This window comes from Camellia sinensis, chromosome 6 (genome assembly GCF_055761805.1).
Source record: "Camellia sinensis isolate YWXY chromosome 6, ASM5576180v1, whole genome shotgun sequence".
In the NCBI taxonomy this organism is placed as follows: domain Eukaryota; kingdom Viridiplantae; phylum Streptophyta; class Magnoliopsida; order Ericales; family Theaceae; genus Camellia; species Camellia sinensis.
The window spans coordinates 76,351,127-76,364,119 of record NC_138966.1 but is presented as its reverse complement, the minus strand read 5'-3'; the positions used below and the strand labels follow the sequence as shown (position 1 = coordinate 76,364,119).

The 12,993-nt window shown below is 34.4% G+C and overlaps 1 protein-coding gene across 10 annotated transcripts in view; it reads left to right on the top strand.

The window, feature by feature from the left end:
- The first annotated feature begins 9,291 nt into the window (after positions 1-9,291).
- Positions 9,292-12,993, top strand: part of LOC114256689 (serine carboxypeptidase-like 7) — a 59,109-nt gene continuing 55,407 nt past the window's right edge. For 4 of the 10 annotated variants that reach the window (XR_014332479.1, XR_003627283.2, XM_082874013.1 and 1 more), the window contains exons 1-5: positions 9,293-9,520; positions 9,639-9,784; positions 10,306-10,382; positions 11,378-11,500; positions 11,739-11,856. Coding sequence is in view for 7 of the 10 variants with exons in the window: in XM_082874013.1 (XP_082730139.1) it covers positions 9,390-9,520; positions 9,639-9,784; positions 10,306-10,382; positions 11,378-11,500; positions 11,739-11,856 (595 nt within the window). In the remaining 3 variants the exon portion in view is untranslated. Of the gene's footprint in view, positions 9,521-9,638; positions 9,785-10,305; positions 10,383-11,377; positions 11,501-11,738; positions 11,857-12,993 lie in introns of all 10 variants that reach the window. The other 6 variants (XM_082874017.1, XM_082874016.1, XR_014332480.1 and 3 more) reach the window with 5 other exon arrangements.

Genomic DNA, 12,993 nt, shown 5'->3' with positions numbered 1-12,993 from the left:
AAACTGCTTTAGTACGAACAAAGTTGTGAGAATTGCGATTCTTGGGTGGTGTCTTGACGTTGTGGTTCCCTTCCCTTTCAATGGGAACCTATCTCGACATGGTTTCCAACATCCTATTTCTAGGTCTTGGTAAACACAACCTCTGTTCATGTTTGGTCTCAAGAAAATCAAAATAGCAAGGTTTATTATGACCCTTAACCTCCTTACCACCAATGAAGTGTCTCCTACCCCATGAGATGTTAGAATTTCTTCTATCTCTATGAGACACTCTCCCATGCAATTCAGAACAATAAGGGCGAATATGACCACGCATACCACAACGATGACAAATAAAAACAGGGTGTACAGGACGTACCTTCTTTTCTTTGACCTTACCAACTCTAGGAAGATTAAGAAGTACATCCTCATGTTAAATTTTTTGTTCTCCCTTTCATTGAGTTCTTGTATCATGAGATGTAGATGCACTCTGTTTTTGCTCTTTGTTATCACCAAAGCCAATGTCGCCCTTGTCAGAACAAATTTGTTGAGACCCAATAATATTGTCCAAAGTCTTTGATCCTCTGTTCCAAAGACCAATGGTTGCCATAGCACTTTTGAGCTCTTCCTCTTTCTTGATCATTAGTTCTTCCAAGGCAAGTTGAGACATCTCGAGAGTTTCAATCTTTCCATCATAGATTGCATAGATTTGCTGTAGCTCATTCCTTTTTGTCTCACAAGTCAAGAGTTTTTCATAAAGAGCTTGTCAATCACTAGAAATCTTAAGGGCATCATTCTTAGCCTCGGAAATCTCTTTCTTTAATTTAACATTCTCACTTTCACATGCTTTGAATTTCGTAGTGAGTTTGTCATTCAATTTGGATAAGTTAAGAGACTCCTTATACAAATTTTCATAAGCTTGCTCAAGCTCTTCATCATCACTCTCCGAGGATTCATCATCAGTAGCATTCTCAATTGACCTCTTCGGATACTCTGTTCGTCCTTCAGTTTTGGAAGCAGCTATGAAAGCAAGGAATTGTTTATGTCCTTCTTTACCTTGATCTTCATTGTCACTTTCATCTTTATCAGATTCTGATTCATTATCCCAAGTGATAGCGAGGGCTTTCTTCTTCCTCAAACGAGTGGGGCATTCTAAAGCAAAGTGGCCAAATCCTTGGCATTCATAGCATTGGACTCTTTCAGAGTTCCCTTGTATCTTTTCTTTCTCCTTCTTGGCTATAGGATTAATTTTGATTTTATCTTTGCCTTTAGATTTATGAGTATGAGTAGATTCCAAAAGTTTAGGATTCTTTTTCAGAAAAGATTTTTTAAATTGTTTTATAAAAGCATTCGTAATCTTGGAATCTATCTCACAATCCTCATCAGAATCCTCTTCAACTCTATAAGCACTACTATAAGCAATAGTATCTTTTTGTTTCTTTTAGAAATTCCTATGTGCCTCATAAGTTTGGAGATTTCTAACCAAATGATCTAGCTTGAGGTTATCAACATCTTGAGCCTCCTCAATAGCCGTAACTTTTGGTTGGAACCGATCGAGCAAGGACCTCAAAATTTTTCCTACAATCTTGGATTCCGGTATTTTTTCATCTAAATTGAAGCTGGAATTTACAATGTCACTCAACTTCGCATAAAACTCATCAAAGGTCTCATTATCTTTCATTGAAAGGTTTTCGAAACTAGACGTGAGCCTTTGAAGTTTTGAGCATTTAACAGAGGGAGTGCCCTCATGAATACTTTATAAGATATCCCAAGCCTCTTTTGCGACTTCACAATTGCAAATACGACTAAACTCTTCAGGTGTGACAGCGCAAAAGAGAGAATTGATAGCTTTACTATCAGCTACTATTTTGGTAATCAATTGTGTCCCACTTACCAATTGGTTTGGGAAAAGTTACTCTATCAACAGTAATTGTTGGTTCGGTCCACCCATTCATGATAGATTGCCAAACTTTTTCATCTATAGATTTCAAAAACGATCTCATCCGAGCTTTTCAAAAAGAAAAATTGGATCCATCATGTAGGGGTGGTCGAACCATAGAATTTTCCTCACGAATTGAATCCATTATCACAAATCAAACAAGATCTCGCTAAAGTTTTAAAAAACAAACGAGCAACTTGGCTCTGATGCCAATTGAAAAATCTTGAAATCCCTTAGATGTTGATTTATGATTATGTATCAATTTTAAGCAGTAAACAACAATCCCAATCAAACAATCAAGACAAATCGACACAACGATTTTACGTGGAAAAACCACAATTGGACACTTCCAATTGTGATAAAAAAACCACGGGCACCAGCCACAAAACAATCTACTAAGAAGATATAAAGGAATTACACAGGTATACTCTCAATTACCTAGCGAATCCATGCCCGAATTGAACCAACCTCTATATGTCTCTTCCAACCTCGTCTTCACCTCGGAATTGTCTTGACGATGAGCCACTCCAGAATCCACCAAAGCTTCAGGCTTGTATTCTTCAGAATCCACCGAAGAACAACTCTCTCTTTTGTATAGAATTAAACAAACAATCCTTTGATGTAAACTTCTAAAACCATGAGTTGAATACTCAATCAAAACATCAAAGAAAAGTAGCAAAATATCTCCATAGATAAACCTTAATATCAAAAAAGAAGATCTGGAGAAGTAATCATAAAATCTGACAGAAACCCGTACTTATAGAAATTTGGGACTGCGAAGCTCGCTCGAGCGAAGAGACTCTCTCGCTCGAGTGAGGAACCAAAAACGCGTGTTTTCCATAAGTGGCTTCGCTCGAGCCACGTACCATTCGTTCGAGGGAACATTCATCTCTTTCAGGTTTTTACATAGACGCAGCCTTCGCTCGAGCGAGAACTCCTTCGTTCGAGCGAGCAAGGGCGGACAAGTAACTTTGAATGCAATTTTGCATTTTGCTTTGGGGGCGCTGCCCTTCGACCCCACCGTGGCGCTGCCCCAGACCCGCCAAGGGGCACTGCTCCCTCGACCCTCGCGAGCTAATCGGGCAGCTCGATCGCCATCATAATCAGCGAAGTGGCAATCTTGAAAGCATTATCATCACAAACTTCTCTGCAAAGCACAATTCGGTTTGGATTCGCATCTAAAAACTCATAGCCTTACTGAAATAAAAAGTGCGAAAGCAAGTACATCTGAAAGGACTTTTGCCAACCGAGATTGCCAAGAATAAAAACTTAACAGTTTATATATTAAAACCCTAAACCACATATAAATGATGATGTGTGAAAAATATTTTATATTTTTAAATATGATAGAATGCACTTCATTTTGTCTTTAATAGTAATTTCATTAAAGAATATTATTGCAATATAAATTCAATTTATTAATGATTTATACTGAAAGTATTAGTGTGTAAATAATCACCCTATTCTTTATAGGCTATATGGACCAAATAGCTAGCAATATATAACATTTTTTAAATTAAAAATAAAATATAATGACATAGATCTTGATTGATGTCTGGCTACTCAATTATTACAGATTTTGATTCTCTATCTCTTACACTATAGGTGAGTTTATAATTTGCATGTGACCGCGTGTTGCTGCTAATTGCTGTAATTATTAAAAATTAAAAATTAGACAAATTTTATGATGCATACACCTTTTTAGATATGCATTTTATGCTCCAATTATATTTTGTGATATTAATTATGTTTGATTATAATTTATTGAGATGATAGTTATGATATTATTTTTATTATGATTTAAAAAAATCTTTGATCGTACCTTATATGGGGCTTGGTTATTATTATTATTATTATTAATTTTTAAAATTGTAACTTAAAAGGATCTAGCTATGACATTTATGACATTCAACACTACAAATATCATAACTTACAACCATAACATGACGCTCAACTCCTTCCATTTTCTCCAAATTACCAAACCCACTTTTCTCTTTGTTTAAGTTTGTATTTTTAATTGATTTTTGGCTAAAATAGCCACAAAAGACAAAATAGGCTATTTTAGCCACAACAAACAAAACATCACATCTAACCCATAATCATTACACTCTTCTCTCACAAAAAAAGTCAAAAAAGCCAAAAAGCCCTTCCCAAACCAACTTTTTTAGCCCAGGCTAAAATAGCCAAAAAAGTCAAAAAGCCAAAAAGCCAACCCACTTCCCAAACGGAGGCTAAATAAACTACTTTTGAGTAATGAAAAAAAATATATTTGATGTGATATTTGAATTTTTAGTTGATGACAAACAGTTTGGTGGTTATATATATATATATATATATATTTATAGCATAAGTTGGTGTTTTTTTTTTTAATTTTTATTTTTTGGTGCAAAGTCTAATTTAAAAATTTTTGGGACCATATCCCCAAGGTCTAGTATTTTTGTATGATCAAAAGTATATGATAATTTGAAAAGACCATATTATCCCTATCTATTTGTCTATCCATCCACATTACCTATCCGTCCAAGCGTCATCTATTTGTTCAACTATCTATCCATGTACCCATATTTGTATCACTTTATTCGACTCAATTACCCATATTTGTTTGATGTTAGGCATGACCCTTTTAGTCTCATACATAGATTCGCTTATATGTATCATTATCACATGTGCTTGATGTTGCTAAAATAATAAATCATGTTTGGGAGTTGAGAAGTTGATATTGGTATTGGTGGCATTGACTAGGAGAGTTGAAACCAAACTTTTGCGGGCAGAATGATCAATCACCAAGTTGTGGCGATCGATCGCCATACCTAATTTGTTTCAATTGAATACCTTTAAATTGCGAAATTTTTGCATATTGCAAAGATTGATTATTGGCCATTGGTGGAGAATGACATCATTGTAGAAATCATCATTATAGGATGAAACTCATGTGATGTGTATTGAATTGTTGAATTCATGAGATGCAAATTCGTTGATGAGCGGAAGTGTTGTTGAATATATTTTAGATGAAAATGAGAATTGCATGTGTTGTTGCATTGACGTTAGAAAATCATTATTTTAAATTGAATGGTCATGGTGAATCCATATAATATATACATGAATGAGATTAAGTTGGGGAGAGAGTCCACAATGAAATACTAAAAATCCAAAATAGGTACTCACTTGTCCTTCCAGCTAGCAACTGGTAAAGTGTGGTGTTTAGATGGTGCTTAGTGATGGTCACTGACAATTGAGTATACCTTGAGAGGATTTCATCGGAATGTAATGAAATGAATTGAGAATTGAGGTTTCTTACTAAACACTTTGAGAATTTACGAAATTTGGAAAGACATTGTTATTGATAGAAAATGAATTTGAGCATCCTATATATGTGTAGTATCATTATCAAATGCTTTTGTGAATACGTATTAGTAGACATAAAGAATTTTCTATTGGACCATATGTTTACCTTACGTTGTCAATAAATTTTTAGGTGTTGAGAACGTGCCAGGACCTTGAGTTGACATCAAATGTATACATGAGCTAGAGATAGCTCCATTAATTGTTGGCCTATATGGTCTTTATATTTTGTAGGTCGAGTGCTTATATTTTTGCTAAGGGTTACACATTTTTTTATATAAGCCTAAAGGAATCTCTTTTGTAAGAATATCGATATTTTTTAATTTATTGTAGATCCATTCCATATAGAATATAGGATGTATGTAATAAATATGTTTCATGTATTAAATGATACGCATATACATGGAGAATGATATTTTATTTTCAGTAGCCATTGTCTTTCCTTTATTGTGCAGGAATATATATATATATATATATATATTAGTTTAGATGTCGAAAATCCAAGGGGTGACAATATTTATCCACATGTCACTTATATGTCCATGTAATCTGTCTATCTGTCCATATCACCACCACCACTAGTCGCCACCTTCGGCAGCATTTTCGACCATTTTTCTAGCAAATTTTCCAACGTTGGAGGTGGTCTGGTAGTGATCTAGTATCAGGATGATAAATTAGAAAACAAATTTCATCAAAACAATAATTTGTTCTTCTCACCAAATAATTTCATTAATCATGTCCTTATTTTCATAAAAAAGTGAATCACAAATTGCATTTGTTAACTACACATCATTCAATCATTATTTCTCTCACACTCATGTATTCAATTACAAAAAAAAAAAAAAAAAAAAAAAAAAAAAAAAAAAACTACAAATCATCCCGAACTATAAAACTCCAATTACAAAATTACAAAACTATTTTCAAAACATACAACTAAACAAATTGCAGATTAATGAAATTGTTTGGTGACTTTTTCATGGAAATAAGGACATAATTAATGAAATTGCTTGGAAGCACATAGAATCATTCATCAATTTCATTAATCAGATTGCAATTGTTTCAATGGCAAATATGATTTTAAAAATAAATCGCAGACACAAATGCAAACTGACCAAGTAGTTATCGATATCCGATTAATGTGATTTTTTTGTAAAAATAATATACTTGACGAGTTCTGCATATTGAATGATTTAAATTATTGAGATGAGATCGGAGTTAGACCCATCATAGCCCAACAATATTTCTGGACTGGAGAAGAGCTAGACCCATTCTAAAAATTGTTCTTGAGCTGAGGCTAAGTCAGCAACGTGTTAATATCAAGTGTCCCTTTTTCCTCAAACACAGATGGTAGGTAACAATTGGATTACATTTATAAAAAAAAAAAAATTATTCGTTCATGCTCTAAATTAAAAATTATATATTTTAAAAAACCAAAATAAATAACATGGCCGTACATGATAGTTTATCCTAAAGAAAAATGATTTAGACCTCTAAAAAGAGAGCTCTAATGGAGCATTAATTTGTTTTTTTTCTTCCCCAGATTTTGTCTTTTACCTCACTTTTTTTTTTTTTTTTTTTTTTTTTTTTTTTTTTTTTTTTTATGTGGCCAGCTCATTAGAGCTACACTGTAACAGCTCTAATTAGAGCTCTGTAGCACTGCCTAGGAATGGCAACGGGCGGGGCGGGGCCGGGGATCACACTCCCCGTCCCCGATCCCCGATGGTCAAAATTTCCCCGGCCCCGCCCCCGATCCCCGACGGGGAGCCTATTACCACCCCCGCCCCCGCCCCCGCCCCCTAACGGGGATCGGGGATCCCCGACCCCGAAGATTCCCCGGTCAAAAAAAAAAAAATTCAACATAGATCTGATACAGTCACACAAATCGCACCCATACATAGATCTGAAACATTCACAGATCTGAAAACATAGATTTTCATCATCAACAACAACATTCACAGATCGCACATATCGGCAAAATTAATACAGATCCAAAACCCAACAAATCATACAGATGGGAAATCAGATGCAAAAAATAAAAAATAAAAAATAAAAAATAAAAAATAAAAAATCAGAAATATTCACAGAGAGAGAGAGAGAGAGAGGGGTCAAGAACAAACACAAGCATGACATCGGCGATGAGAGAGAGAGGAGGAGGGAGATCGGCGGGGAGCCCGAACAGAGCCGCCGTGGCCAGCCTCTTAGGGCTGTGGTTGCGACAGTGTTTGGAGAGGAGGGAGGGTCTCGTTCGCCGGTCGAACTGAGGAAGAGGAAGAGGGAGATCGGCGAGAGATCTGCGGGTAGAGAAGGGAGATCGGCGGGGAGAAAGAGAGGAGGGAGATCGGCGAGATCGGTAGGGAGACGAGGGAGCTCGGCGGGGAGAGAGACAGAGAGGGACGGCGTGACTCAGTGAAATGAATGAGAGGTTATGTGTGTTTAGGGTTTGATAAATATATATATATATATATATATATATAGGGATAGAATAGTAATTTTGTATCGGGGAAACGGGGCCGGGGACCGGGGAACGGGGCCGGGGCCGGGGACGGGCCGGGTATGGGGCTGAGACACTTATCCCCGTCCCCGGCCCGAAACTGATCGGGGATTAATTTTTGAATACCATCCCCTCCCCGTTGGAGATATTTTCGAGAAAAAACCATTCAAATCGGGGTCGGGGGGTCGGGTCCCCGTCGGGTCGAGTTTAAATTGCCATCCCTAGCACTGCCGTTATCCTAAAATTATGTACGAAAACAAATTTGACATGTACAATTATTTGTCATTGTTTTTATATGGTTAAAATATAATTATTTGTCATTATCACCAAGAAACTAGAATACACGAATTTATGAAAAATGCTTTGGGACTCTAATTTTTGAGCTCTAAATGTAACTCTAATGAATTGACAGTGGGTTCCACCCACAGTGATGTAATGTCTTAGTCATGATTTTTTTTTATTTTATTTTTTTTATTCATTACCATGCCATTAGTGTTCTATTAGAGTACAAAAATTAATAGTCTAAATCATTGCTGCGAATTTATTTGCCAACATATCAGCAAGAAATTAAGGTCAAGTTTGGCAAGTTAAAAAAAAAGTCAAAAAGTTAAAAAGTTATCACTATTCACCAAATTTTAAAAATTACGGCTACACAACTCTTAATTCTAATTTTTCCCTACACACTAATTTATATAATTTTTTAATACACATTTTTTCATAAAAAATTAAAAAATTAACCCAAATATTTTTATATATTTTTTTTTTCATTTTTTTAGTCTAAAAAGATAAAAATTACACTTATTTATGACAATCTCAACAACCTCTAAGAAAGGAAGTCCAAAGAAAATAAAGAGAAGTGGGCCAAACAACCCGTCCTTCCTGTCCGTTTTTCTTATCTGTGTGCCGTCACGTCATGCATAAATTGTCATAGAATTAACTCTTTAAGCTTGAGACACCCAAATAAACAAAATATATATATATATATATATATTTGTAAAACAGATATGATAAGGGTAGGGCTTCTATCCAGTTCAGATCAGATTGGATCGTGTTGTTGGACTCGTGAGGGCCCATCACGGGTTCCGTTTTGATAATCTGAACCGTTCAATATGTAGAGCTCGTCGAGTACTATATGCCTGTAAAACATCACGATGATCGGATATCGATAGCTATCTGATCAAATCAGTTTCGTATTAAAAAAATTGGACGGTGAACAAATAATGGCTGACAAAAAACTGTTTTGATCACATAGCTATCGATATTCGATCAACGTGATTTTTAACAGGCATATAGTACTCGACGATTTCTACATATTTAACGGTTCAGATTATCAAAACGGGACTCATGGTGGGCCTTCACGGATCCAACAGCACGGTCAGTCTGATCCTAGACTGGAAAGAAGCCATACCCATATGATAATATGTCTTTTTATTTGTACGACTTACGAATTAATTATGAAAATGACCTAAGTATTATATGTTTTAAAATTTGAAGAGAAGTCGTAATAATTATATTAAAAGTGTGAGACTATCTATATTTTCTGTAAAGTTTAGAGGACGTGCGTAATTTAACCAAATTTCATGTTTCAAAACATCCCTATTAATAATTGCTTCCCAATTGAACACATACATGGCTTAAAAAATGGCACACTTGCTTCTGATTTTGCTGCTTTCTACTTTGATAATTGCTTGTTCAAGCCTGGTACTCAGTCACTCTGTGGTTGAGTCTCTCCCAGGATTTGAAGGACCCCTTCCCTTTGAACTTGAAACCGGGTGGGTGGCTCAACTCAGCATACTTGATTCATCTTCATCTTCATCTTCTTCTTCTTCTTCCTCCTCTTCTTCTTCTCTCTTTGTTCATGAATATACATGTATGTGTGTAATGATTCAGGTATGTGGGTGTGGATGAATCAGAGGATGTACAGCTTTTTTACTACTTTGTTAAGTCTGAGTCCAACCCGAAAGAGGACCCTCTGATCCTTTGGTTGACAGGAGGCCCAGGCTGCTCTGCTTTCTCTGCTTTCATTTATGAAATAGGTAATCTTTCTTCTCCATGCTCACTTTCTCTCTCCTCAAATTCTTCTATTTCATATTTCAGAACAATAGTGATTGAATTATGCATCGAGATTCTCACATAATTCACTAAGCCCTTTACATTGGTTATGAACGAAAACCTAAAGATCTTCTTTTCTCACTTTAGTAGGATCAATTTTGCACATGTTCTCAAAACATGTTTTTATTTGATTTGAACACTTTTCTTCTTCTTCTTCTACATTTTATTTATTTATTTATTTATTTTTATTTATTTATGAAAAACCGTTTTAATAGACATTTAAGACATGTATGAAATTTTTACTTGAGTGGGTAATGGAGCGAAGCTTTTAATCTTGATGCACGGGACTGAGTGAATGAGTCAAATTATCAAAATAGCCTCACACAATAAAATACACCATTACAATCCGATTTTGATAACAAAAATAATTAATACAATATCTTATGTCTAATTGATTTGAACTGTTGATTTATTGACAATTTATAATGGGTTAACTAATTTGCAGGTCCACTATATTTCGAGGTAAAGCAGAATGATGGGAGTTTGCCGACTTTAGTCTTGAATCCAAACTCATGGACGAAGGTAGATAGAATACAAGAAGGCTGAGACTATTATTGTCAGGCTAATTTTATATGCTGTTAAGAGCAACTATATATAACTATCTGAAGCATTAAAATATTATATTTTGCCTTGACAGCAACCATAGTTTGTTTAACAATTGGCCTATTTTGTAAGAAATTGTGTAACTACATGTGCTTATACAGATTAGGGATGAGTTTCTCTTCAGTAAACCAAACATCTAGTCTAACAATCTGTGACTACACATTGTTGTTGGGATTATAGGATCCACCATGTGTCCTACTTTGGTGATATATTCATATCGTGGTTTTATCACTCCAAAATAATAATAATAATAAATAAATAAATAAATAAATCTAATTGATTGATGGATTACAACCATATAATATTTATCTTTAAAAGAATAAAAGGTTTACTTTGCCGTCTATTTGTTATTTTAGAAAAATTATAAATACACCTCTTGAAATTTGTTTAAAATACAAATTATTCCTGTGGTTATGAAAAATTACAAAATACCCCATTGTCAAAAAATTTTATTTAACAGAATAAACAGAAATTGAAATTTCTAATTGATTTCCTATACAACAACAAAATTACCTAAATTGTTAATTGAAATATATTTCTGATATCATTCAAAAATTTTAATTGACTTTATAATTTATTAATAAAATGAGTCATTTATTATATAATTAGAAACTTGATAGCGTGGAATGTAATTTTCAGAATCATAATATTTTAAGAAAACTTCAAGGGATATATTTGTAATTTACCCTATTATTTATTTTTTAAAGTCAATCATATGGCTACAAATTTTTGATTGTTATTATTATATAAATAATCTACACGCATGGTCCCACACAAAAATTTGTTTAGATCTTCAAGTTATTGTTATTATTACTTTACCAGTCCTCTGACAAAAAATTGGACTGCATGCCCAATTGACTGAAGAAAGCCAATCTTCTCTGGCGATGTTAAATAACGGTGATGTTAAATATCAGGTGGCGAGCATACTCTTTGTAGATTTGCCTGTTGGTACTGGATTCTCCTATGGAACTACCTCTCTTGCTTCTAAATCTACCGATTTGCAATCATGTGACCAAGCCTATGAATTTCTCAAGAAGGTAATTTGTTAACTCTCCAACAAAAGCAACAAGAAACAATGCTTAAGAGTAGATTTTAGTAGTAAATGGACAATTGTTCATAGCATTAGACAGTTGTACACAATTTCATAAAATAATTTTTTTTTTAAATAGTAGATTTTGTTTATTTTTGTATCCATTTGGCATCAATAGTAGATTTTGTTTATTTTTGTATCCATTTATCAATTATTTTTATAACTAAAAAAAAACATTTTTGCAGTGGTTGATTGATCATTCAGAGTTTTTCTCGAACCCTATTTATGTGGGTGGAGACTCATACACTGGCATTACGGTTCCAATAATCGTTCAACTAATATCAAATGGTAAGAAACTATCAGGTCAGTGAAAATTTAGGAAAATTAGGTTTTTATCTTGGTCCAATTTTAAAATTTGTCTCTAGCATCCTTCATGATGTTAGTTTGAATCATAAATTAATCTCTTTAAAAATAGAGTAAAACTGCATATATCTTGTGCTCTTTAGAAAATACTCTACTAGATAGAAGTCTCCTGCTCTACCAGGAGTCCCATACATTGATCCCATTTCTACATATATTACCTTTTTGTGCCAAATTGGTCGTCTTCCCAAGTGGTTGTTGGTCTTGTAATTAACTCTTTAAAATTAGGGAAAAAACAAGATAGAACCCCCCCCTTCTCTAAGTTGGACTAATAAAAAATGAAATAAACTTCTTTAATCGGTGATAAACTTAGTATTTACTTTTTTCTTCTCTCTTTTCCTTTCTTTTTTTTTCTTTTTTTTTCTTTTTTTTTGTTTTTTCTTTTTTGTTCTTTTTGTTGTTGTTGTTGTTGTTTTTTTTTTTTTTTTTTTTTAATCGGCAAAAGAAAGAAACTTTATTGATGTAAGAATGAAGTACAAAGTGCAAAACACATTACATCAAAAAAGGAAAGGGAAGTGCAAACGCATCACAATATGCTAAATCATCCCAACTAGGTTAGCACCAAAAAGCCCATCCTATCATTTGCTAGCACCCCCAGAGTTGGAGAGAAATGAACAAGAAAGCAAACCAAAACCACACCAGTAGAACACAACCTATTTCAACACAGACCAAAAACAACCACACAAATAGACAGAACAAAATAGCTCAACAGAACAGACCAAGAACAGAACCGAAGCATAACTGAGCAGCTAAGAGGCAAACACCCAAAGAAACCAGCAGCCATCACAGCAGCAACCCTGCTCAGAATCCAACGAGCAGTAACTCAACTAAATAAGCTAATTAATCAAACTGACTCCAGCAGCCTACTCAAATTGACCACCTAGCAGAACAGAATACAAGTCTTTAAACATTTGAGATTCACTCTCCTGCCAAAAATAATTCTGTAGCCTCACCACAATACAAGTCACACCAAGCCAGACTTAACGCAATATATAGCAGCATCAAACATTTGAGATTTACTTCCCTGCCTAAAATCATACTGAACCAATACTGAACCAAATAAATAGAGGAACTACCATA